Source organism: Ranitomeya variabilis, chromosome 6 (assembly GCF_051348905.1).
Source record: "Ranitomeya variabilis isolate aRanVar5 chromosome 6, aRanVar5.hap1, whole genome shotgun sequence".
In the NCBI taxonomy this organism is placed as follows: Eukaryota; Metazoa; Chordata; class Amphibia; order Anura; family Dendrobatidae; genus Ranitomeya; species Ranitomeya variabilis.
Window position 1 is genome coordinate 91340813 of NC_135237.1, and position 27305 is coordinate 91368117.

At 43.4% G+C, this 27305-nt stretch overlaps 2 protein-coding genes across 5 annotated transcripts in view; both read right to left on the minus strand.

Moving 5' to 3' along the window:
* Positions 1 to 27305, minus strand: part of GSDME (gasdermin E) — a 165242-nt gene that overhangs the window by 85025 nt on the left and 52912 nt on the right. The gene's annotated exons all lie outside the window — the stretch shown is intronic.
* On the minus strand, positions 1312 to 25331 carry LOC143782069 (uncharacterized). Its single transcript, XM_077269177.1, has 6 exons — positions 25249 to 25331; positions 17725 to 17833; positions 16461 to 16659; positions 16144 to 16306; positions 14680 to 15350; positions 1312 to 1424 (listed from the first exon to the last, which is right to left on the minus strand). Exons 1-6 carry the CDS (start codon positions 25329 to 25331, stop codon positions 1312 to 1314), a joined length of 1338 nt encoding a protein of 445 aa, XP_077125292.1.

Sequence of the window (27305 nt, forward strand, 5' to 3'; positions counted from 1 at the left end):
CCTCAGAAGAAAACCTCTCCCATTTTCTCACCATAAAATTAAGTGCCAAAAGAACAAGTCTTGGACACCGATGAGGTTAAATTAGAACTTTTTGGCCACAATTATCTAAGGTATGTGTGGAGGAAGAAGGGCACAGAATTTCAAGAATTTGAATTCGCATACAAGACGACCCAGGCATCTCCAAGAATTTTCCAAGGAAGAATGGATGAAAATCCTTCAAACAAGAATTGAAAGACTCTTGTCTGTCTACAAAAAGCGTTTTCAAGCTGGGATACTTTCAAAAAGAGTGTGCTACTAGGTACTAACCATTAAACAAAGTCAAGGTGAAATAAATCACTAACGATTCTACATAAATAATGAGGATATTCACTGATCAAATGTTATTACCTACTCAAAGAAGTGAAAAATCACAGAAAATGGATAAATAAAAAATACCGTATATGCTCGAGTATAAACTGACCCGATTATAAGCAGAGACCCCTAATTTTGCCACAAAAATCAGGGAAAACTTAATGACTCGAGTATAAGCCTAGGGTGGGAAATGCAGCAGCTACCGGTAAATGTCAAAAGTAAAAATAGATACCAATAAAAGTAAAATTAATTGAGACATCAGTAGTGTTTTTGAATATCCATATTGAATCAGGAGCCCATATAATGCTCCATAAAGTTTATGATGGGCTCCATAAGATGCTTCATACAAAAATATGCCCCATATAATGCTCCATAAAGTTTATGATGGGCCCCATAAGATGCTTCATACAAAAATATGCCCCATATAATGCTGCACAAAGGTTGATTATGGCCCCATAAGATGCTCCATAGAAACATTTGCCCCATATAATGCTGCACAAAGGTTGATTATGGCCCCATAAGATGTTCCATAGAAACATTTGCCCCATATAATGCTGCACAGAGGTTGATTATGGGTCCAGTGACTCCAACGTACGTTTCGCCTGGTGGCTTTCTCAAGGTGAGAGTCTCTGGCCACTGGGTACTTACAACTGGTAATGGAACTTCTTTTATTCTTTCCCTTTTTGTGATGCCTAGTGCCTACCTTAATACTTGACACATATTTATTATGAAATATTATGTCCTAATAAATAGGTGTATGCACTTTTTTCACAATTACCTTTGACACTGACCATAGACCTTTTTTGGCTATATTTTGCCAAAACCTGCATCCAGTCTGCCAAAAGCATGTGGGAAAATGTGTCATGGTCTAGAAAGAACAAGGTTAAAACTTTTTGGCCATAATTCCAAAAGGTATATTTGAGCCAAAGTCTTTTGCTGAAAAGAAAAAGATTGTGCACCTCATGTTTTTATAAATATGAGAGTTCTGGTCGGCTCCGTAATAAGAATGATGTTTGCTGTCTTACTAAGAAGCTCTTTACACACCGGTGCCAGCTTTTTCTCTATTGTTATATCTGATTTAGAAAGGACAATACTGTCTGGGAAATATTCAGCATGATCGGCGAAGTATAGTGAACTCTTGCTTCTCTTTTACAGGTGTAAAATTGTTGCTTGTTTATTGTAATATTAGTTTTGTTCAGTTTTTTTGCTATTAAAAATAATACAAATAATTACTAATGATCACAAGACCAACTACTGAAAAATAATAAATAAGTACTATGCCCCCTCTTCTGGTGATCAGGACGAACTACACTACAAATAAAAGAGTAATCACATGTTTTCCATGGATATTGGTTCATGTACAAATCAATACAAAATAATAAAAAAAGGAACAAAAAGCTGCAAACCAGGATGAAGATATGTCACTGCAGCATCAAGTTACAGTCTCATATGACAATTTGTTTGCGTTTTACAAGCAGTGCACAATGCTTTCTAACTTCAAGTTGGGAAATGTTAATCTGCTGGAAAGATTTGTGGAAGTATGGTTATTCCCTAGAAGAACAGTACAGAAAAATCAATGCCATCTACAATGGTTTCACCACAATTAATGCAGTAAAAACGGAAATGTAAGTAATATCAAATTCATAACGGAGGATCTATTCTCACAGCAGACTGGCGTGTACTGCCATCTGGTGGATGTTTCAAAAGTACCAATTTAAGTATGGACACTGCTCAAAAAAACTGAAGGGAACACTAAAATACCCCATCCTAGATATCACTGAATGAAATATGCCAGTTGAAAATCTTTATTCATTATATAGTGGAATAAATTGAGACAATAAAACATAAAAATGATCAATGTAAATCAAAATGAATATCCCATGGAAGTCTGGAGTTGGAATGATGCTCAAAATCAACGTGGAAAATCAAATTACAGGCTGATCCAACTTCAGTAGAAATGCCTCAAGACAAGGAAATGATGCTCAGTAGTGTGTGTGGCCTCAAAGTGCCTGTATGACCTCCCTACAACGCCTGGGCATGCTCCTGATGATGAGGAGGTTGTTCACCTGAGGGATCTCCTCCCAGACCTAGCTTAAAGCACCAGTCAACTCCTGAACAGCATGAGCACATGATGTCCCAGATGTGCTCGATTGGATTCAGTTCTAGGGAACTGGCGGGCCAATCCATAGCATTAATGCCTTCATCATGCAGGAACTGCTGACACACTTCAGCCACATGAGGCCTAGCATTGTCATGCATCAGAAGGAACCAAGGGACCACTGCATCTGGTCTCACAGTGGGTCCAAGGACCTCATCCTGGTGCCTAATTGCTGTCAGGCTACCTCTGGCTAGCACATGGAGGGCTGTACAGCCCTCCAAAGACCAAGGAAATGCCACCCCACACCATTACTGACCCACTGCCAAACCGGCCATGCCGAAGGATGTTGCAGGCAGCAGAACATTCTCCAGGGCTTCTCCAGACTCTGTCACATGTGCTTAGTGTGAACCTGCTCTCATCCATGAAGAGCACAGGGCGCCAATGTCAAATCTGCCAATCTTGGTGTTCTCTGGCAAAATACAGCCCCCTCCGCGTCTCCTGGTGTACTGGCCTGTCTCTTGATATCTGCTCAATGCTCAGGACACTGTACTGACAGACACAGCTACCCTTCTTGCCACAGTTCTCACTAATGTACCATCCTGGATGAGCTGCACTACCTGAGCAACTTCTGCAGGTTGTAGACACCGCCGTATGCTACTGTACTTCTAGGGGTGAGAGCAATGACAAAATGAAGTAGTGACCAAAACAACAGCCAAAGAGGTTGAGAACAGAGACATGGTCTGTGGTCACCCCATACAAAACCACTCCTTTATAGGGGTTGTCTTGCTAATTGCCGATCATTTCTACCTGCTGTCTGTTTCATTTGCACAACAGCAGGAGAAATTGAATCACAATCAGTGTTGCTTCATAACTGGACAGGTTGATTTCACAGGGGTGTGATTGACTTGGAGTTACATTGTTGTTAAAGTACTCCCTTTATTATATATATATATATATATATATATATATATATATACACATACACACACACACACGCACACACTCAGGACTTGATTATACATACTGTAGCGATTGTGATGCATTTTTTTGTAATGCATTGTATTACACTATCGTCGCAATTAACGAGATTTCCAAAAATCTTATTCACATGGTGCTTTCTTCCTTTTTATTTTTAAAACACAGTATGTCATCTCAGCTTTTTTTTTCTGCAGTTTTCAGTTGTTTTTTCATCAGACTGAAAATACACAGAAATACGGCTGCAGTTTTCTGGCCATAGGCTATGTTCCCATGCAGCATTTTATGCAAAATAAAAGCTGCTTTTACAGTACTGGAAAAAGCTATGAGGATTCAGAAATCTCATGCACACGCTTTGTTTGTTCTTTTTCCTAAATGAATTGCAAAACTAAAGCGTTTTTGAAATTTGCAGCCTGTCAATTCTGACAGTGTTTTTGTAGCATTTTTTTCCACAATGACAAAGTGAAAAACGCTGCAAAAAAAACAAAAATGCAATGGCATTTTTCACAGTGTTTTCAGTGAATAAAACTAACTTTATTAAACATGTACAATTAACAAAGCATACATGTAATCCGCACCCAAAAACCACATAAAGGCTGAAAAACAGGCATTTTTTAATGAAACGTTTTTACTGGCGAGAGACCAGGTTTCGGCTGCAGAGAAAAATGCAGAAAAATACTGCGTGTGAACATAGAATTAGTTTGTATTTTCCATGCAGAAAAAAAATGCATAAAAAAAGTGAACATACCTCACAACGTGCTCAGTACGAATGTCAAAGCACCCAAAGGTGGAGAAAATCACGCCAAAAAATGCATGGCATCCCCCACCTTGTGTAAATCTCTGGCAGTGGAGTCCGACAGTTGAAAGATGCGCCAAATAAGAGGTGCACACCTTCTAATAAATTCGGCACATCTTACCACAGCTCCAAGTATTAAGACTGTTGTACAAAACGCCAGACTTCATGACTCGGGTCCATCATGTTTAGCTGCCTGCTGCCACTATTAGGGGAGGCTTAGGTCATGCCAATTTTCAGTGGCACCATTCACTTACCATGCAATGTACTGAAAAATTAGGTGGGGTGAAACAATGAAAAAAAAAAGTCCACAAATTTTGGCCAGTTTTTTGGGGGTCCTTTTTTAATGGCGTTCAAAATGTGATCGTTCTCTGTGTCAGTTCTATCAAGGCAGCACCAAATTTATACAGCCTTTTAACATATTTCTGCGTTTAAAATAACCTAGCCATTTGTGTTGTGTTGGTACTTTCTACGACCCATAACATTCTATTTTTCCATCAATCAAAGGCAGAGGGGCCGTGCTAGGCCCCTTTCACACATCAGTTTTTTGCCGTCAGTCACAATCCGTTGGCTCGACGGATCGGTCGCAGATTGTGAAAAACTGATAATAATAATAATCTTTATTTTTATATAGCGCTAACATATTACGCAGCGCTTTACAGGTTGCACACATTATCATCGCTGTCCCCGTTGGGGCTCACAATCTAAATTCCCTATCAGTATGTCTTTGGAATGTGGGAGGAAACCAGAGTAAACCCACGCAAACACGGAGAGAACATACAAACTCTTTGCAGATGTTGTCCTTGGTGGGGTTTGAACCCTAGACTCCAGCGCTGCAGGGCTGCTGTGCTACCACTGATCCACCGTGCTGCTGCGACGGATTCGTTTTTTCGACGGATCCAACTAGCGAATCTGGCTAATTGGATCCTAAATAAATCGGAGCATGCTCAGTTAAAAAAAAAAAAAATGGAATCCGTCGCCGGATTCCGTCATTTGACGGATCCGGCGCCCATAGCCTTCCATTCGAGCAAACAACCTGTCGCTGTCCGATTTTTCGACGTACACAAAAAACGTTACTTTGTCCGATGTCTCCGGCCGCTGGACAAAATTTTCGACGGATCCGGCGAGCAACGGATGAAACGTGAGGCCATCCGTTGCTAATACAAGTCTATGAGAAAAAACGGAACAGGTGGCATCAGTCGCTTGATTCGTTTTTTTGAAAATTCGATGGATTGCGACTGATAGCAAAAAAGTGATGTGTGAAGGGGGCCTTAGGGAGCTCACAGTAGGTGCCACGGATTGTTTGTATACGCCCATCAGGCCGCTCAGCGCTGTCTGCCATACAGGGAGATTGGTGTATAAGGATTCATAAATAAGGGGTATGATACATGAGGGTACGGGGTATAAGGCTCATTTTTAGCAGTATGCCAGGTTACAGGGGCGCACACAATGCAGCATTAGTATCCTAATAAGGAGGCACATATCCTATTGTCAGCAGTTTAATAATGGGAAATCAAGTTCCCTTTAAACTCAATAAGAAAGTATGCAGAAAACTCCTGAGCGCCCCCAAGTGGCAGCTTACCTAGCCAGAACACTATGTGTTAAAGGGTATCTTCCAGGTGATTTGTGTGTGCCATACTAATGGTATCCTCACATAGGGCCTGGGCAGCCCTTTCAGGATATGTAACATTTATTGCTCTGTTCACCTCTCCCCCGCTCAATATCCCACCCATCCCTCTGAGCAGACCTCACTGATTGGGTGAAGTCAGACTGCTGTGTCACTCGCCTGAGGATTGCAATACTCGGACTGGCCGCAGGCTCTCCTGACCCGAGTCACTCTCAGGTCAGGGTCAGAAGATGACCAGTCCGAGGATTGCAATTCGATCCTCATGCTTAAAATACGGCAATGTGACTGCACCCTAACTATAAAGGACGCAGGCGCGGAGGGGTGGGCGGAACTATGCGTGGGGGTGAATATTCAGTTTGGATTTACATATGCTTGACTAGCTGGCGCGTGACTATGAATTTTCTGGGGATTAGAGAAAGACAACGGGGTAATACACATTCTGAGAGGGCTGACCAAGTCCTATTTCAGGATACTATCAGTATGGCACCTGGCAGATACCTTTTAAAGAGCACCTGTTACCAGGTTAAAAATGAAATGACTTGGCTGCCATCTTATTCTCACTGCTCCCCCTTTTCTTTTTTTAAATCACCATACGATTTCAAAGATTTAGGCCTTCTTATTTAGTGCTTATTTTTATGATCTTTACAAGGGTGTGTGGCTCTCAGGATTCTCTGGGGAATGCCTGGTATCAGACTACCTCTGTCCACGTTTTTAAAAGAAAACAACAAATGAACATGCCCTCAACTCACCCTACCCAGGTCCAGCACAGAGTCTCTACCACTGCTCCTGGTGCCTATTTGTCTGTAGCGCTGATGTATCTCACATCAATCAGTGATGTCGGCGGCTCTGAACGTCTTGTGCCGTCTACTCAAGCAGAGCCACTGATTTCACATGGTTGACATCAGCACTGCATACATTAACAGACACCAGAAGCAGCAACACTGACTCATTGCCGGACCTGGGGAGGATAAGCAAGTTTGTTTATTTTTTTTTTAACCATATTGCGCCTGTGGACAGGGATTTTCTGAAACCACAACCCCTTTTATGATTTCCAACAACGGGATATAAAAGGCAGCTAACATGTAAAAACCTATGATATTACCTGGATTTACTGAACCAACTACAAAGGCAATTTACTGGATGCTAACTACTAACTACCCTCCTGCTCAATAATGGAGGCTCATAAGAATAGTACAGCAGAAGAGATGGCCATCCTCTCCATCATTACTGTGGGCTCACACGCACTCTATAATTAATCAGAATTGTAATTAAACTCAGCGGTTATCGAATATATAAAGGCTAGCCAAAGGCAAGTCCCTCACCAGACACAGTAATTTTTCAATTATTAATTGACCAAAACTGGTGGCTGTTGAGCGGAGCAGTTGCTGGCGGCATATGGCTTGTGCCCACACAATGACAGCAGACTAATATTTATACTGGGCAGATTTCCAGGACAGCAGTGTCCAAACATGTTAAAAATTTACAATGACAAACACGTTAGTAATTTCTCTTTCACAGGAGTAATCCATCACCGGCAGCAGACAGCAGATTTGAGATGCTTTGTATTAACTCAAGACTAAGAAGTTATAATCCGTAAATAGTGACAAGGTGATATTACAATCCAGATAGGAGTACTGTGAAGACACCAGGATTTCCAGCTACTTCATATGTTATATTGAAGATCTATCAGATATTGCAGAATACAATATTCGTATAACTATCCCCTTATGGAAACCATTCTGTAATAAAGAACACTATATTATGGGATGGAGTAAAGGGATTACATATGCGCTCAGTAAAGCGTACCCGTCATTTCATGTCACTTCTCAGAATAAGCTGTCGTGTGTACATGAGCAATAATACGAATTCTGGCCACTAAATAACTTGTATCCCAGTTGTCCGCTCTTCAAGTTCCATCTTTAATTTTCAGTTCTCTCTGAGCTGGTGGGAGGAGACTAGTTGCTCTGCTGTTTCCTATACACACACTTCCCATAGACATGAGATATTTCTCTTCCGTTCTCTATTTAGCACATGTTCAGAAGTAGAAAAAAGAAATGATATCGCAGTAATGAGCACTGCAGCTGTGAATCCAGCATTTGGATAAGTTATAGCACTCACTAACAGCGGATCTGCCTGTCTTGTTTGTCTCTGCTTGTTTACTAACTATGGTTCTCACTCCTCTTCACCCCTTCAGTGTCCATAAAGTATAATAAGGCCACGGTCACACGTTCAGTATTTGGCCAGTATTTTACATCAGTATTTGTAAGCCAAAACCAGGAGTGGGTGAAAAATGCAGAAGTGGTGCATATGTTTCTGTTATACTTTACCTCTAATTGCTCCACTCCTGATTTTGGCTTACACATACTGATATAAAATACTGACCAAATACTGAGAGTGTGAACGTTGCCTAATAGGTATAAACTGAAGCCACACTGCACTCATAGTCTGTCTTTCTTTGACTAAGGGCTTGTTTCCACTTGCGAGAAACACGTCCGTATCTCGCATGTGGAAACCAAGCTCTGGCGCCGGCACTTGGGAGCGGAGCGTGCGGCTGCATGTGTTCCTATGTGGCCGCACGCTCTGCTCTGGAGTGCCGGCACCAGAGCTTGGTTTCCACTTGCGAGACACGGACGTGTTTCTCGCAAGTGGAAACAAGCCCTAAGACGGACATGTTTTTGAAAGTGGATGGTGAGTCAGAAAGCAGAGAGGAGGGGGAAGAACAGACTCCTAAGTGGAGAAAGAAGCCGATTCCTCTGATAAGACATATTATAAAGTCTCCTATATTCTACCTTAATACAAAAGCTTTAATTTGCAAAGGTCCAGAGAGTAAATTAGGATAATTTACTATATTCTCGTCAAATGAAATTTGACAGAAAATTTGGCCCCAGGGGCTTCAATGCCCAAACAACCTTGGCTATTATCAAACTTTTAAAAATCACAGATGAAACCAAGAATCCTGCATTGCTTTTAACTGATACTACAATTTACTACTTAAAATGTTTATTCAAAATAAAATATACATATATTTTTAAAACCTTTAATGGTTTATCCAGATTTATATTCTTCGAAAGATCTTGTGCAGCAACGGACCTCTGGGTCTGAGTGGTGATTTGTGTGCAAGACAGCATGTCTGCACTTATTACATTATTAAATGATGCTTCCACATCCGCATTTTGGAGAGTGAAACTGCAGCTTTCTAAGGGAAGCACGTGTCTCCCACTGTGCAGAAAGCTAAATAAAAGATTATGTCCAAGAACATGAAAAGAATTGCTAATGGCGAGAAAATTTGCCAGGAAAACATTTAGATTTAGTTGTTCTTGTTAAGACCTTTAAAATATTGATTTGCTCCCCAACAGCCCTGTAAATATTTTACAGACATCTTTATGACAAACTGTAAGGATATGTTCACACTGAGCCTTACAGCGAAGATTTCCAGATTCCACAAACAATAATGAAATAAATAAAATAAGCTTTAAAAAATATAAATGAAAAAAGGGAAGAAAAAAAATCTAATATCAATGCTTAACACATGCAAAAAAATGACACATTTTCCAAATAAAACCAATTTCTGATGTGGTTTCTGGCCCAGATATTTCCGTTGGTAAAAACTATTGACTTTAATGATGCAGACGGAGTCACTTTGAGGTCTCCCGGATTTCATTTTTGGCAGTATCTGTCTATTAGACGCAAGAACCAAAACTCAGTCGACCACAGTCTGGTGCGCACCATGCGGCTGAAAATTATGTCCAACAGAGCAAAAATTGACTATCTGCATCATTAGAGTCAATGGGTTGGCCAGCGCAAACGCCCGAATCCCTTTTTTCAGGGCTTCAGAGTTAGGCACAGACAGAGTCAATGACAAGTGGATAAAACATGATGTGAACATAGCTTAAATTCTTTTCTGTAAGGTTTCCATTGCTCTTGGTTATTGCCATGTAACTGGTAATGGGCACAGCACCATCTATATCTATAACACACTGGGGCATATTCCTGAACAAAAATGCACTTTTTTTTGGTGCAAAAATCCTTGAAAAGCTGATATTTTAAATTAGACAAATTGATTAAATATTTGCACCAGAACAACATCATTTTTTGACATCTTCAACACTTTACTCCTGAAGGTTTAAAAGTGGCCTTGGCTTAGGAGCGTTTACGTAAGAGACATATTTATGGCTAGTTTTTGACAAATTGTGGAGCAAAAATCTGGTGCAAAATGTACCACTTCTAGGCTGGTGAGGTTTGGTATGGTTGGTTTCATTTTACCATTTACACGGACAAGAATCCAAGCATATCCAAGCATCCATCATTGCACGTTTAACTGTATCGACATCATGGATGCCGATACAATAGAAAACAATGATTGAGGAAGGAACATCATCTGACGCGTTCTCCTCCATCATTCTTCCTCAGCGTCTGAGATGTGGAGGCCTATATGTGGACCAGTAGAGTATATATACAGTGTGTATGTCAGTATGTCATTTCTGTGTAATGTGTACTCATATATTGTACAGATGTTTGGGGTATAGTTAGGCTACGTTCACATTTGCGGTGTGCGCCGCAGCGTCGGTGCCGCAACGCACAACGCAAACAAAAACGCAGCAAAACGCATGCACAACTCTGCGTTTTGCGCCGCATGCGTTCAACGCATGCGGCGCAAAACGCTGCGTTTTTTTGAAACGCAGTTGCGTTTTCAACAAAAAACACAGCGTTTTGCGCCGCATGCGTTTTTTTGTGCAGTGAGTCATTCTTCATCCCACCCACAAAAAAAAGTGTCTACACAATAGATAAGGACCACCAATGGCTAGAAGAGGGTTGGTGTTTATGTAATTGTGTATATATACCCTGGCAGACATGAATTCCTCCCATTTTGCTGGTATTCATGATGGAGCGTCCCATGGACAGTATCTACATGGATATGGAGATGGAATTTGCTTTGGCTCATGCCTATGCTGTCGCCTGTTTTCATCAAAGGGAAAGGGAAAAACGGAGATGGAGTCGTCGCCGCTTTTGGATACACCCTATCTTGGAAGTCCGGGAGAGCCGTGGAGCATACCATTGCTTGTTTGGCGAACTGAATGACAACCTGGAGAAATATTTCGAATACACCAGGATGTCTCAGGAGAGCTTCCGGTATCTTCTGCGTCGGGTGGAAGGAGCCATTAGCAGGCAGGACACGCAGCTCCGGAGAGCTATTTCCGCAGAGGAGCGGCTGCTGGTGACTCTACGGTACGTAGCTGTTTGAATGACTGAGATATGTTCTTCCCTTTTTTTTTTAATTTTTTTTTTTTTTTTTTTTTGGGGGTGGTATGGTCAATGTACTTTTCTAAATTACAATGTACTTTAATGTAATTTCTTTATCTTCTTGGCAGTTTCCTGGCTACCGGAGAGACCTTGAGATCCCTTCAATTTCAGTTCCGGATTGGAGTCTCCACTCTCTCCGGAATTATTGCTGAGACATGCCGCGCTTTGTGGGATAATCCCTGGGAGGAATTTTTACCCGTCCCTACAAGCGAAATCTGGGAGTACAACGCACAGAAATTTGACCAAGTGTGTTCGTTTCCAAACTGTATTGGCGCGGTGGATGGCAAGCACATTCGGATTACCAAGCCAGGGAAAAGTGGATCCCTTTTCTACAACTATAAAAAAATACTTTTCCACTGTGCTGATGGCAATTGCCGGTGCGGACTGCCGTTTTCTCGCAGTGGACATTGGTGCGTTTGGCCGTGCAAATGACTCACGCACATTTAAAGAGTCGGATATGGGCCAAAAATTATATGGGAACAATTTTAATTTCCCACAGCCACGACCTCTTCCCCACACCGAAGGCCCTGCGATGCCATTTGTTGTGGTTGGGGATGAGGCATTCCAAATGTCTGCCAACCTATTGAAACCCTACTCCAGTCGGGGCTTGGACCACACCAAAAGGGTTTTCAATTACAGACTGTCCAGGGCCAGAAGGACTGTGGAGTGCGCCTTTGGCATCCTTGTCTCCAAATGGCGGATATTAGGATCCGCCATTAATCTGAAAACTGAGACAGTGGATGAGGTGGTGAAGGCGTGTGTGGTTCTCCACAATTATATTCTGGCCAAAGAGAGACTGAACGTGGATCTCGATGAAACCATAGCCAACCCATTGCCCGATTTCCATGATCATCCGCTGAGGACAAGTGTGGAAATTGCGCAGATGAGGGATCGTTTTGCGGCCTATTTTGTGTCAGATGTTGGCCGTGTGTCATGGCAAGATACAATGGTATCAATGGTGTAGTAAACTGTTGGACTGTATTCTGGTGTGACTATGCTAAAAATAGTTCACCAATGTAATGTGCCTTATCTAAAAAACTTGGAACCCTTTGTTTTTAAAATGTTGTGTTTTAATAAAAAAATTTTCTTCAGTTTTCTACCCTGCTTCAATGACAAAATTTATACCATACCATATAACATATTTATTTGTTTGTCAGATCGCCGTGTATCGTTGTGTTTGACAGCAAAAACAACGATACCAGCGATGTTTTACAATGGTAATCAGGGTATATATCGGCTTACTAAGCGTAGGGCAGCGCTTAGTAACCTGTTAATTACCCTGTTTACCAGTGTGAAAGTTAAAAAAAAAACAGGACATATACTCATCTTCGCGTCCCCCGGCGTCCGCTTCCTGCACTGACTGAGCGCCGGCCGGAAAGTGAATGCACAGCACAGCGGTGATGTGACCGCTCTGCTGTTAGGGCCGTCACTCAGTCAGTGCAGGAAGCGGACGCCGGGGTACGCAATTGTGAGTGTATGTACTGTTGTTTTATTTACATTTAACACTGGTAACCAGGGTAATCATCGGAAGCGCGGCGGCCTGCGCTTAGCAACCTGATGTTTACCCTGGTTACCCGGGGACCTCGGCATCGTTGGTCGCTGGAGAGCTGTCACACAGACAGCTCTCCAGCGACCAAATAGCGATGCTGCGGTGATCTGCATCATTGTATGTTTCGCTGCAGCATTGTTAAGTGTGAAGGTACCTTTACGGTATGTGTCCACGTTCAGGATTGCATCAGGATTTTGTCACGATTTTTCATCAGTATTTGTAAGCCAAAACCAGGAGTGGAACAATTAGAGGCAAAGTATAATAGAAACATCTGCTCCACTTCTGTATTTATCACCCACTCTGGGTTTTGGGTTACAAATACTTATGTAAAATCATGACCAAATCCTGATGCAATCCTGAGCGTGGACACATACCCTTAAGGCCCCGTCTCACATAGCGAGATCGCTGCTGAGTCACAAGTTTTGTGACGCAACAGCGACCTCAGTAGCGATCTCGCTATGTGTGACACGTACCAGCGATCAGGCCCCTGCTGCGAGATCGCTGGTCGTGTCGGAATGGCCTGGGCCGTTTTTTGATCGTTGAGGTCCCGCTGACATCGCTGAATCGGTGTGTGTGACACCGATCCAGCGATGTCTTCACTGGTAACCAGGGTAAACATCGGGTTACTAAGCACAGGGCCGCGCTTAGTAACCCGATGTTTACTCTGGTTACCAGCGTAAATGTAAAAAAAAAAAAACAGTACATACTCACCATCTGATGTCCGTCAGGTCCCTTGCCGTCTGCTTCCTGCTCTGAGTGCCGCCGTACAGTGAGAGCACAGCACAGCAGTGACGTCACCGCTGCGCTCTGCTCTCACTGTACGGCCGGATCTCAGTCAGAGCAGGAAGCAGACGGCAAGGGTCCTGACGGACATCAGATGGTGAGTATGTACTGTTTGGTTTTTTTAATATTTACGCTGGTAACCAGGGTAAACATCGGGTTACTAAGCGCGGCCCTGCGCTTAGTAACCCGATGTTTACCCTGGTTACCCGGGTGCTGCAGGGGGACTTCGGCATCGTTGAAGACAGTTTCAATGATGCCGAAGTCGTTCCCCTGATCGTTGGTCGCTGGAGAGAGCTGTCTGTGTGACAGCTCTCCAGCGACCAAATAGCGATGCTGCGGTGATCTGCATCATTGTATGTTTCGCTGCAGCATTGTTAAGTGTGAAGGTACCTTTACGGTATGTGTCCACGTTCAGGATTGCATCAGGATTTTGTCACGATTTTTCATCAGTATTTGTAAGCCAAAACCAGGAGTGGAACAATTAGAGGCAAAGTAGAATAGAAACATCTGCTCCACTTCTGTATTTATCACCCACTCCTGGTTTTGGGTTACAAATACTTATGTAAAATCATGACCAAATCCTGATGCAATCCTGAGCGTGGACACATACCCTTAGTGATTGAAAACACCTCAAACACTTTATTGTTTGTGAACACCTCATACAGCAATGAGAGACACACCAAAAAAAGCAAAATAAAAATGGTAAAAATAGTGTCTGACATTGCATATGAGGTGTTTGAAGCACAAAATATGTGTAGACGGCGCACGGTGTGACTTGCTGAGAAGTATACTGGAAAATAAGAGCAAATATTGTTGTTTGAAAACAAAAATTTTTTATTGGGGGGAAACAGAAAAAAAAAAGGGGAAATAAACTTAGGGGGTATCAACCTGCGCCACCATGGGGGAATGGTATGTTTCTTTGTGGGAATGGGGAGCGGAAAATGAGGATGATGACGACGAGGAGGATGTTGACCTATAGTCCAGGAGGCTGGATGGCAGGTCTAAACCCTCCGCAGGGTATAATGGGGAGGAAACCGCCACCTCGGTAGGGGAGGGAGGAGGAAACACGAGCCTTTGTGAGGTTCTTGGTTGGCTCTGGCTGCTCCTGCTGCGGCTAGAGCCCCGACGTGTACTTGTTGGTTGTATTGGAGCAGCCAGAGCCTCAGTGCGTGTCCTCTTTCTTTTGTGCTTTCTTTTTTTGCCTCCTGCGGCAGCTCCCCCAGAATGATGGCTGCGGGAGGATGAGGGCCTGGCAAGAGCAGGAGTCAGCGGCACACTGCTATGGTGCCTGTGGTGGCGTCGCTCGGCACTTGGACCAGGGTGGGGTGGCTGGAGTGGCTCTGCAGCAGGAGTCGGAGTCATGCTAGCCAGCGACGGCACTACGGGCAGTGTCGCTGACTGCATGACCCGAGCCTGCTGCAGAGCCCTCACGTAGGCATTGTTGCAGGATTGCATCACCGAAATCTGGAGTTCCGGCGTAAGGTGTTCCACCATGCCCTTACCAATAGTACTTAAAAAATGTTTGGCCGGATTTGAGAGCTCGGCTTCCATATTTTCAAGGCGCCGTTCGATACTGGACAGACGAGTGTCCATTTTATCGCTCAACGCCTTGAAACAGTTCTGGAAAACCGTGCTCAAATGCAAAAATTCGGGCATGGCTGGCCTGTCCGAGGCCCGCTGGCGCTGTCGGGAATTCCCAAACGAAGGTGCGCCAGAGGCCTCGTGCAGGGGAACACCTGATGGACCGGCTACCGGTTCTCCAGATGGTGGTGCAAGCCTGCTGTCGCTGTGGGAGGGCTGTGACGGGTCAGATGGCGATTCATGAAGGGCCGCTCCTGCGGGGCGAGCTCGCTCGAGGGTGCTGCTGTGTGTCCTGTGAAAAGATAAGGAAAGAATTAGCCTTCAATTAATTACCTATCACATACGCCAACTCCTGTAATAAAATTAACATTACATGACACATCAATACATTACAATCCCCTGTCTCTCAGTCTGTGTGGCCTATAATAAATTGCTGATTGTTATCGCCAGCTGACCATTAGGGCTGACGATAACAATCATGGACATACCTACGGCAGAAAATGACTGGTCATTCCCGCTGACAAAGCCAATGCATACCTCTGTCATCGTTTTCAAAAATTTTTTGACAAAAAATCTTTCTTGATGCTGCCTATGCCGCCAAAATAGTATAAAATTTAAAGTCAAGAAAAACTTTAAAAAAAAAAAAAAAAAAAACAACAGTCACTTTGCTGATCTGATCGCAGGAACGGCCATGACGTTAGGATCATGTGATCCAGACGTCATCATTATTCCTGCGATCAGAACTACCCTGACTCAGAACGTAACCTGTCATGGACTACAATGACTCACGCCTAACCAAAAAAATTACTAATGGGCTATATACCATTACACTAGGGTAAAAGGATGGCCAATATGCTACGCTGACTACATGGATGGCCAATACACTATGTTCCTTTGGAAATATACTATGTGGATACGTGGCTAGAACGTGTACTATGTGGCTGCGATATAGTGGCCTGGCAATATACTATGTGGATGCACAATGTACGTGGCTGGGCAATGTACTATGTGGCTGTGCAATATGCTATGTGGCTGGGCAATGTACAATGTGGCTGTGCAATATGGTATGTTGAGAAAATACTTACTGTCGGCGGCCAAGGACCGGTCTTAAGAACTCTAGTGCCCTGTTATATTTATAGGGCACCAACTTGGACGCAGCAGCACCACTCCGAGCTTGCTCCTCCGCAGCACGGATCCCCTTATTGAAACGGTCCTTCATGGATCGCCATCTGGTCCTCAACTTTTTCACTGTGAATGTAAAGACAAAAAAATGGTTAGATATTTAGCATTTTAAAAGGATAAAACAACCGTGTGCGATGCAAAGTTTAGGCGTTGATCGCATCACACACGGTTGTGTTTATCCTGGCAAGATGGGTCATAGCAGCGTCTCTGCAATACTCACTAAAGTTGCCTTTGGCCTTCGCTGAGGCACTGTCAAAGCCATCCCACAGCGACTTTGCCACCTCTGCCCACAAACGCCTCGACACCACCTGGTCCATGTGCCGAGGGTCACGGCTGTCCCACAACGGGCCACGCTCCTGGATGCTGAAGATCAGGAGGTCAACATCAATTCCGGTATCTCCTTGGTCCCGTTGTGAAACCTAGAAAAATTAGAAAACAAATAGGTTACAAATATGCAAATATTAACAACCACCAGCACCTGGCATGATAGGTACCTTTGCCCTATCCTTTGCCATTTGATGTATGTATATTGATGTTTTCTACACCTGTATTTAGGAATGTTTGTGTGCAGGGAGTTCAACTTTATTTTACCTTCCCCCAATACTTGCTGCCCTGACAAGCTATAATGTAATTAAGCTTAGTAAACATCCCTAGTGAAACCAGGATGCTCCTCAAATGTAAAGGCCCCGTCTCACATAGCGATTTACCAACGATCACGACCAGCGATACGACCTGGCCGTGATCGTTGGTAAGTCGCTGTGTGGTCGCTGGGGAGCTGTCACACAGACTGCTCTCTCCAGCGACCAACGATCAGGGGAACGACTTCGGCATCGTTGAAACTGTCTTCAACGATGCCGAAGTCCCCCTGCAGCACCCGGGTAACCAGGGTAAACATCGGGTTACTAAGCGCAGGGCCGCGCTTAGTAACCCGATGTTTACCCTGGTTACCAAAAAAAACAAACAGTACATACTCGCCTTTCGGTGTCCGTCAGGTCCCTTGCCGTCTGCTTCCTGCTCTGACTGAGCCGCCGTACAGTGAGAGCAGAGCGCAGCGGTGACGTCACTGCTGTGCTCTCACTTTATGGCGGCTCAGTCAGAGCAGGAAGCAGACGGCATTTACATTTACGCTGGTAACCAGGGTAAACATCGGGTTACTAAGCGCGGCCCTGCGCTTAGTAACCCGATGTTTACCCTGGTTACGAGTGAAGACATCGCTGGATCGGTGTCACACACACCGATTCAGCGATGTCAGCGGGACCTCAACGACCAAAAAAAGGTCCAGGCCATTCCGACACGACCAGCGATCTCGCAGCAGGGGCCTGATCGCTGGTACGTGTCACACATAGCGAGATCGCTGTTGCGTCACAAAACTAGTGACTCAGCAGCGATCTCGCTAGCGATCTCGCTATGTGAGACGGGGCCTTAATGTTCCTCACAGCAGGATGCTACTCAAAAAAAAAGATAAAAAAAAAAAAAATACTCACTCGCCGGCCTGACGCCACATCTTGGCCCCGATCTCTCTGCTCCTGCTGTGTGCCTTCTCCCTCACTTGAAGAAGCCTGGAAAAATTGTTTAACAAAATTATTGTCAATGCTACAAATGGCAGCGAATAGTAAGCAACTGGACATAATTACCCACCGCACTCCCCCGCGCCGATTGGCTATGCTCAGAAGAACTTGGCATTCTGGCAAGTTTGTTCTGCAATGAATAAATGAGGAAAAAATCACATCCAATGCCACATACAATAAAATAGGCCCAAAACATTAAAACAACCACAATTGACTGTTGACTGATAGGACAATGCAAACTCAAAAAGCGACACCACAACGCCATACATTGCAAGAGAATACAATCGAAGAAACAATACAAGAATAGACCCAAACAAAATTAAGCAAAAATAGACACCTATGTCAAAATTTTTAAAGATAAAAACTTTAAAAAAAAACCTTACAGGAAAAAAAAAGGCACAATGAAATAGCAAACTAATGAACGCCATAATTTACAATTACAACAAGACATGATCCAAAACAACACCATCTGGTGACATCCACCGAAATACATCAGAAAAAGGCGATAAATACCATTCTAGATAATAAGCAATAAACATTACGGGACAACCGCTGTTACAATATACAGCAACCCAAAAGATAAACCATAGTCAAATAGAAAAGAAAACACAATAAATTTAAAAAAAAGGGCCCCAACTAAAAAAATAAAAATAAATAAAGGCCATACTACACACTTGGCAATGGAAACATTCAAGAAAGGAGATACATACGGAAGCCATACGGAAAACGACGTAAAACCATCATAGATAAAAACCAAAAAAAAAAAAAGGGAAAATACAATTGAAAAGAGAATGGCATAGCAGCACAGAACAATACAATACAAATGAAACATCATAAATGTAGCCCCCCCCACCAGCAAGAAAAGACACTCAAGGAAAGAAAAAAAAAAAGCCAACAGCATAATAAAACACAGCAAGACATGAGACAAGAAAATGCCATACGGTTACCCCCAACAATAGAAACCATAAAAAGACATGCAACAGAAATTTACCAAGAAAAAATGAGCCAAAAAAAATACATTGAACAACCGCATGACACCAGAACAACCCAAAATCCCTAAAACCAATCCAAAACCAAGCAAGGCCGGTGACAAGAAACGCCATCATATAACGCCAGAAGTACATCAAAACCAGATTAAAAAACACAATTTTTCACTAACAACCCACAGTGCCATAACCGTACAATAGCACAGACCAAACATTGCACAAATTAAATCAAAATAAAAAAATAAAACACAGAATAAAAAATATGCAAAGAGAAATATATACTTACAGGTTTGGCAAGCAGATTCTCCTCTCTGTGTCTTTTCTCCTCACAGTCTGGTCAGCACTGAATAGCCTTGTGAAAGACAATGACAACCCCCCTTTTTTTTATATATATATATAGTGTTTTTTTAGTGTCTAGACAAAGTCTAGACAATGTTTTGCATATTTTATTGGAAAACGCATGCGTCGTACAACGCACCACGACGCAAGTACTTGCGTCGTCTGCGTTGTCAATACAAGTCAATGGGAAAAAAGGCGCATCGACGACGCAAACACGACGCAAACACGACGCATGCGTTTTTTACAAAGTCTGCGCCGCCCAAAAAATGCAACATGTTGCGTTTGCCGCGCCCTAACAGGTGCGCCCTAACGCCGCATGCGGCGTACAACGCACCGAAACGCATGACAACGCATGTACATGCGGCGCCATGCGGCCCCAATGTTAACCCCTTCATGACCCAGCCTATTTTGGCCTTAATGACCTTGCCGTTTTTTGCAATTCTGACCAGTGTCCCTTTATGAGGTAATAACTCCGGAACGCTTCAACGGATCCTAGCGATTCTGAGATAGTTTTTTCGTGACATATTGGGCTTCATGTTAGTGGTAAATTTAGGTCGATAATTTCTGAGTTTATTTGTGAAAAAAATGGAAATTTGGCAAAAAATTTGAAAATTTCGCAATTTTCACATTTTGAATTTTTATTCTGTTAAACCAGAAAGTTATGTGACACAAAATAGTTAATAAATAACGTTTCCCACATGTCTACTTTACATCAGCACAGTTTTGGAAACAATTTTTTTTTTTTGCTAGGAAGTTATAAGGGTTAAAATTTGACCAGTGATTTCTCATTTTTACAACAAAATTTACAAAACCATTTTTTTTAGGGACCACCTCACATTTGAAGTCATTTTGAGGGTTCTATATGGCTGAAAATACCCAAAAGTGACACCATTCTAAAAACTGCACCCCTCAAGGTGCTCAAAACCACATTCAAGAAGTTTATTAACCCTTCAGGTGTTTCACAGCAACAGAAGCAACATGGAAGTAAAAAATGAACATTTAACTTTTTAGTCACAAAAATGATCTTTTAGCAACAATTTTTTTATTTTCCCAGCGGTAAAAGGAGAAACTGGACCACGGACGTTGTTGTCCAATTTGTCCTGAGTACGCTGATACCTCATATGTGGGGGTAAACCACTGTTTGGGCGCACGGCAGGGCTCGGAAGGGAAGGAGCGCCATTTGACTTTTTGAATGAAAAATTGGCTCCAATCTTTAGCGGACACCATGTCACGTTTGGAGAGCCCCCGTGTGCCTAAACATTGGAGCTCCCCCACAAGTGACCCCATTTTGGAAACTAGACCCCCCAAGGAACTTATCTAGAAGCATAGTGAGCACTTTAAACCCCCAGGTGCTTCACAAATTGATCCGTAAAAATGAAAAAGTACTTTTTTTTCACAAAAATATTATTTTAGCCTCAATTTTTTCATTTTCACATGGGCAACAGGATAAAATGGATCCTACATTTTGTTGGGCAATTTCTCCTGAGTACACCAATACCTCACATGTGGGGGTAAACCACTGTTTGGGCACATGGTAAGGCTCGGAAGGGGAGGCGTGCCATTTGACTTTTTGAATGGAAAATTAGCTCCAATCGTTAGCGGACACCATGTCGCGTTTGGAGAGCCCCTGTGTGCCTAAACATTGGAGCTCCCCTACAAGTGACCCCATTTTGGAAACTAGACCCCCCAAGGAACTTATCTAGATGCATAGTGAGCACTTACAACCCCCAGGTGCTTCACAGAAGTTTATAACGCAGAGCCGTGAAAATAAAAAAATAATTTTTCTTTCCTCAAAAATTATTTTTAGCCCAGAATTTTTTATTTTCCCAAGGATAATAGGAGAAATTGGACCCCAAATGTTGTTGTCCAGTTTGTCCTGAGTACGATGATACCCCATATGTGGGGGTAAACCACTGTTTGGGCGCACGGCAGGGCTCGGAAGGGAAGGCACGCCATTTGGCTTTTTGAATGGAAAATTAGCTCCAATCATTAGCGGACACCATGTCGCGTTTGGAGAGCCCCTGTGTGCCTAAACATTGGAGCTCCAGCACAAGTGACCCCATTTTGGAAACTAGACCTCCAAAGGAACTAATCTAGATGTGTGGTGAGCACTTTGAACCCCCAAGTGCTTCACAGAAGTTTATAACGCAGAGCCATGAAAATAAAAAATAATTTTTCTTTTCTCAAAAATGATTTTTTAGCCCACAATTTTTTATTTTCCCAAGGGTAACAGGAGAAATTGGACCCCAAAAGTTGTTGTCCAGTTTCTCCTGAGTACGCTGATACCCCATATGTGGGGGTAAACCATTGTTTTGGCACACGTCGGGGTTCGGAAGGGAAGTAGTGACGTTTTGAAATGCAGACTTTGATGGAATGCTCTGCGGGCGTCAGGTTGCGTTTGCAGAGCCCCTGATGTGCCTAAACAGTAGGAACTCCCCACAAGTGACTCCATTTTGGAAACTAGACCCCCAAGGGAACTTATCTAGATGTGTGGTGAGCACTTTGAACCCCCAAGTGCTTCACAGAAGTTTATAACGCAGAGCCGTGAAAATAATAAACGTGTTTCCTTTCCTCAAAAATATTTTTTTAGCCCAGAATTTTTTATTTTCCCAAGGGTAACAGGAGAAATTGGACCCCAAAAGTTGTTGTCCAGTTTCTCCTGAGTACGCTGATACCCCATATGTGGGGGTAAACCACTGTTTGGGCACATGCCGGGGCTCGGAAGGGAAGTAGTGACGTTTTGGAATGCAGACTTTGATGGAATGGTCTGCGGGCATCATGTTACGTTTGCAGAGCCCCTGATATGCCTAAACAGTAGAAACCCCCCACAAGTGACCCCATTTTGGAAACTAGACCCCCCAAGGAACTAATCTAGATGTGTGGTGAGCACTTTCAATCCCCAAGTGCTTCACAGAAGTTTACAACGCAGAGCCGTGAAAATAAAAAATCATTTTTCTTTCCTCAAAAAAGATGTTTTAGCAAGCAATTTTTTATTTTCACAAGGGTAACAGGAGAATTTGGACCCCAATATTTGTTGCCCAGTTTGTTGTGAGTACGCTGATACCCCATATGTGGGGGTAAACCACTGTTTGGGCACACGTCAGGGCTCGGAAGGGAAGTAGTGACATTTGAAATGCAGACTTTGATGGAATGGTCTGCGGGCGTCACATTGCATTTGCAGAGCCCCTGATGTGCCTAAACAGTAGAAACACCCCACAAGTGACCCCATTTTGGAAACTAGACCCCCAAGGAACTAATCTAGATGTGTGGTGAGCACTTTCAACCCCCAAGTGCTTCACAGAAGTTTATAATGCAGAGCCGTGAAAATAAAAAAAACCCCAAATGTGGGGGTAAACCACTGTTTGGGCGCACGTCGGGGCTTGGAAGGGCGGGAGCACCATTTGACTTTTTGAACGCAAGATTGGCTGGAGTCAATGGTGGCGCCATGTTGCGTTTGGAGACCCCTGATGTGCCTAAACAGTGGAAACCCCTCAATTCTAACTTCAACACTAACCCCAACACACCCCTAATCCTAATCCCAACTGTAGCCATAACCCTAATCACAACCCTAACCCCAACACACCCCTAACCACAACCCTAACCGCAACACACCCGTAACCCTAATTCCAACCCTAATCCTAACCCTAATCCCAACCGTAACCCTAATCCCAACCCTAACCACAACTGTAACCCCAACACACCCCTAACCCTATCCGTAACCCTAACCACAAGCCTAATCTTAACCCTATTTCAAACCCTAGCCCTAATTCCAACCCTAACTCTAATTCCAACCCTAACCCTAAGGCTATGTGCCCACGTTGCGGATTCCTGTGAGATTTTTCCGCACGATTTTTGAAAAATCTGCAGGTAAAAGGCACTGCGTTTTACCTGCGGATTTACAGCAGATTTCCAGTGTTTTTTTGTGCGGATTTCACCTGCGGATTCCTATTGAGGAACAGGTGTAAAACGCTGCGGAATCCGCACAAAGAATTGACATGCTGCGGAAAATACAACGCAGCGTTTCTGCACGGAATTTTCCGCACCATGGGCACAGCGGATTTGGTTTTCCTTAGGTGTACATGGTACTGTAAACCTGATGGAAAACTGCTTCGAATTCGCAGCGGCCAATCCGCTGCGGATCCGTGGCCAATCCGCTGCGGATCCGCGGCCAATCCGCTGCGGATCCGCGGCCGATCCGCTGTGGATCCGCGGCCGATCCGCTGCGGATCCGCTGCGTATCCGCTGCCGATCCGCTGCGTATCCGCTGTGGATCCGCGGCCGATCCGCTCTGTGTGCACATGCCATAACCCTACCCCTAACCCTACCCGTAACCCTAACCCTACCCCTAACCCTACCCCTAGTTCTAACCCTAGTTCTAACCCTAACCCTAGTGGAAAAAGAAAAAAAAAATTTCTTTATTTTATTATTGTCCCTATGGGGGTGATAAAGGGGGGGGGGTTATTTATTATTTTTTTTATTTTGATCGCTGTGATAGAACCTACCACAGCGATCAAAATGTACTTTTGTAAGGAATCTGCCGACTGGCAGATTCGGCGGGCGCACTGAGTATGCGCCCGCCATTTTCCAAGATGGCGGCGCCCAGCAAGGAGACGGACGGACACCGGGAGGATCGGTAAGTATGAAGGGGTGGTGGGGGGGTGGATCGGAGCACAGGGGGGGTGATCGGAGCACAGGGGGGGGGGGATCTGAGCAAGGAGGGAGCGGACAGGAGGACGGGGGAGCCGGCAGGCGGACGGAGGGGACCGGACCCCATAACGGAGGACTGGGGGGGCGATCGGTGGGTGTGGGGGGGGGGCACTTGAGTATTTCCAGCCATGGCCGATGATATTGCAGCATCGGCCATGGCTGGATTGTAATATTTCACCAGTTTTTTAGGTGAAATATTACAAATCGCTCTGATTGGCAGTTTCACTTTCAACAGCCAATCAGAGCGATCGTAGCCACGGGGGGGTGAAGCCACCCCCCCCTGGGCTGAAGCACCACTCCCCCTGTCTCTGCAGATCGGGTAAAATCGGAGTTAACCCTTTCACCCGATCTGCAGGGACGCGATCATTCCATGACGCATACGCTGCGTCATAGGTCGCATTGGCACCGACTTTCATGACGCAGCGTATGCGTCAAAGGTCGTGAAGGGGTTAAAGATAGGGCCGCACGCCGCATGCGTTTTGTTGCGGCGACGACGCTGCGGCGCACACCGCAAATGTGAACGTAGCCTTACTGAATCTGAAGCGTCCACAGCTTTTCCAAATGTGTACACAAATGTATGTCTGGTGTATGTTGTTTCTGGTGGATATGGTTTTATTTTATTTTCTGAATTTTTTTAAAGTTGACAAACTTTTTTTTTGGGTTGTGCCTGTCATTCAATTTCTTCTATACCTTACATAAACATTTTTTGAATAAAATTTTTAGATGAAAAAAAGCTGCCAAATATATTAGATGCCTAAAATGGTTCTCCGCTGCTTAGCTACAGGACGTTGGCTGTCAATCAGCAGGACATTGACAGAGCAGAAGAGAAGGAACTGCTCTGCTCTACTGATGCAACATCAAAGTAAGCAAGAGAATTGCCGACTGAGCCAGAACAAATCATCGTAGAGCAAAACAGGTAGGGAGTTAGCAAATACCTGTCGGTAAATTCTGAGTATAAGGGCTCATACTCATCTGCGAGGAAAACGGAAAAAAAAAAATCGGATTACTCTCTGACCAATGTTAATCTATGAGTTACAGCTCATCTGTGATTTTTGTTCTCAGCCGAAATGGGACTGAAGGAAAAAAATTGCAGCTTGGGGGGCGCTAGTATAGGAAAAGAAGATACCAGCTGCAAACAGAACACCACCACAACGTTGTCAAAATAAATACTAAATAAATTGCTAAATGTTTGCGCTATGGGTATCCTCTTAATGATGGTGTTACACAAAAAGGACCACCTAATTGTGTTATTAGAATCCGTATAAACAAAAAGAGTTAATTATCCCGTGTGTGCAAAAACTTTATAAAAGTAATATAAAAGAGTCGCACACAGATAAAGTTAAACGTAGAGTTTACACAGTCGAGTAAAGAATCAGAAAAAAGCCCAAGTAGGGTGAGGAAATTTTACCTCATTATATTGGCTGCAGGCGCCGTTCTGAAATCATTATGTAGAAGAAGCGTTGGTTGCTTATCCACCCAGAGTTCCAGCATGTAGCGATGGTGACTGTGTGGAGAAATTCCTCCGGAGTGCTGTCCCGGACGGTGACAGACGTTCCAAACACTCCCAACTCCAACGGTGAGCTAGCGTGTGTAGCTTGCGGTAAGGACCTGCGTGACGTAGGCGGTCACGTGATATATATGCACTGAGTACGGAAAGTATTCAGACTCCTTTAAATTTTTCACTCTTTGTTTCATTGCAGCCATTTGGTAAATTCAAAAAAGTTAATTTTTTTTTACATTAATGTACACTCTGCACCCCATCTTGACTGAAAAAAACAGAAATATAGAAATTTTTGCAAATTTAATAAAAAAGAAAAAATGAAATATCACATGGTTATAAGTATTCAGACCCTTTGCACAAACACTCCTATTTAAGTCACATGCTGTCCATTTGCTTGTGATCCTCCTTGAGATGGTTCTACTCCTTCATTGGAGTCCAGCTGTGTTTAACCCCTTCATGACCCAGCCTATTTTGACCTTAATGACCTGGCCATTTTTTGCAATTCTGACCAGTGTCCCTTTATGAGGTAATAACTCAGGAACGCTTCAACGGATCCTAGCCATTCTGAGATTGTTTTTTCGTGACATATTGGGCTTCATGTTAGTTAGTTAAATTTAGGTCGATAATTTCTGCATTTATTTGTGAAAAAAAACAGAAATTTGGCGAAAATTTTGAAAATTTCGCAATTTTCACATTTTGAATTTTTATTCTGTTAAACCAGAAAGTTATGTGACACAAAATAGTTAATAAATAACATTTTCCACATGTCTACTTTACATCAGCACAATTTTGGAAACAAAATTTTTTTTTGCTAGGTAGTTATAAGGGTTAAAATTTGATCAGTGATTTCTCATTTTTACAACAAAATTTACAAAACCATTTTTTTTAGGGACCACCTCACATCTGAAGTCATTTTGAGGGTTCTATATGGCTGAAAATACCCAAAAGTGACACCATTCTAAAAACTGCACCCCTCAATGTGCTCAAAACCACATTCAAGAAGTTTATTAACCCTTCAGGTGTTTCACAACAGCAGAAGCAACATGGAAGGAAAAAATGAATATTTAACTTTTTAGTCACAAAAATGATCTTTTAGCAACAATTGTTTTATTTTCCCAAGGGTAAAAGGAGAAACTGGACCACGAAAGTTGTTGTCCAATTTGTCCTAAGTACGCTGATACCTCACATGTGGGGGTAAACCACTGTTTGGGCGCATGGCAGGGCTCGGAAGGGAAGGAGCGCCATTTGACTTTTTGAATGAAAAATTGGCTCCAATCTTTAGCGGACACCATGTCGCGTTTGGAGAGCCCCCGTGTGCCTAAACATTGGAGCTCCCCAACAAGTGACCCCATTTTGGAAACTAGACGCCCCAAGGAACTTATCTAGATGCATAGTGAGCACTTTAAACCCCCAGGTGCTTCACAAATTGATCCGTAAAAATGAAAAAGTACTTTTTTTTTTCACAAAAAATTTCTTTTCGCCTCAATTTTTTCATTTTCACATGGGCAACAGGATAAAATGGATCCTAAAATTTGTTGGGCAATTTCTCCTGAGTACGCCGATACCTCTTATGTGGGGGTAAACCACTGTTTGGGTGCACGGCAAGGCTCGGAAGGGAAGGCGCGCCATTTGACTTTTTGAATGGAAAATTAGCTCCAATCGTTAGCGGACACCATGTCGCGTTTGGAGAGCCCCTGTGTGCCTAAACATTGGAGCTCTCCCACAAGTGACCCCATTTTGGAAACTAGACCCCCCAAGGAACTTATCTAGATGCATAGTGAGCACTTTAAACCCCCAGGTGCTTCATAGAAGTTTATAACGCAGGGCCGTGAAAATAAAAAATAATTTTTCTTTCCTCAAAAATGATTTTTTAGCCCGGAATTTTTATTTTCCCAAGGGTAATAGGAGAAATTTGACCCCAAGAGTTGTTGTCCAGTTATTCCTGAGTACGCTGATACCCCATA

Coding starts and splice junctions, on each gene's coding strand:
- LOC143782069 (XM_077269177.1), bottom strand. CDS start 25,331: ATGCTGGAACTCTGGGTGGATAAGCAACCAACGCTTCTTCTACATAAT. Junction 17,834..25,248: donor CCTGCAGCCAATATAATGAG/GTAAAATTTCCT, acceptor TGCCATTTGTAG/CATTGACAATAATTTTGTTA. Junction 15,351..16,143: donor CCGGTCCTTGGCCGCCGACA/GTAAGTATTTTC, acceptor ATCTTTTCACAG/GACACACAGCAGCACCCTCG.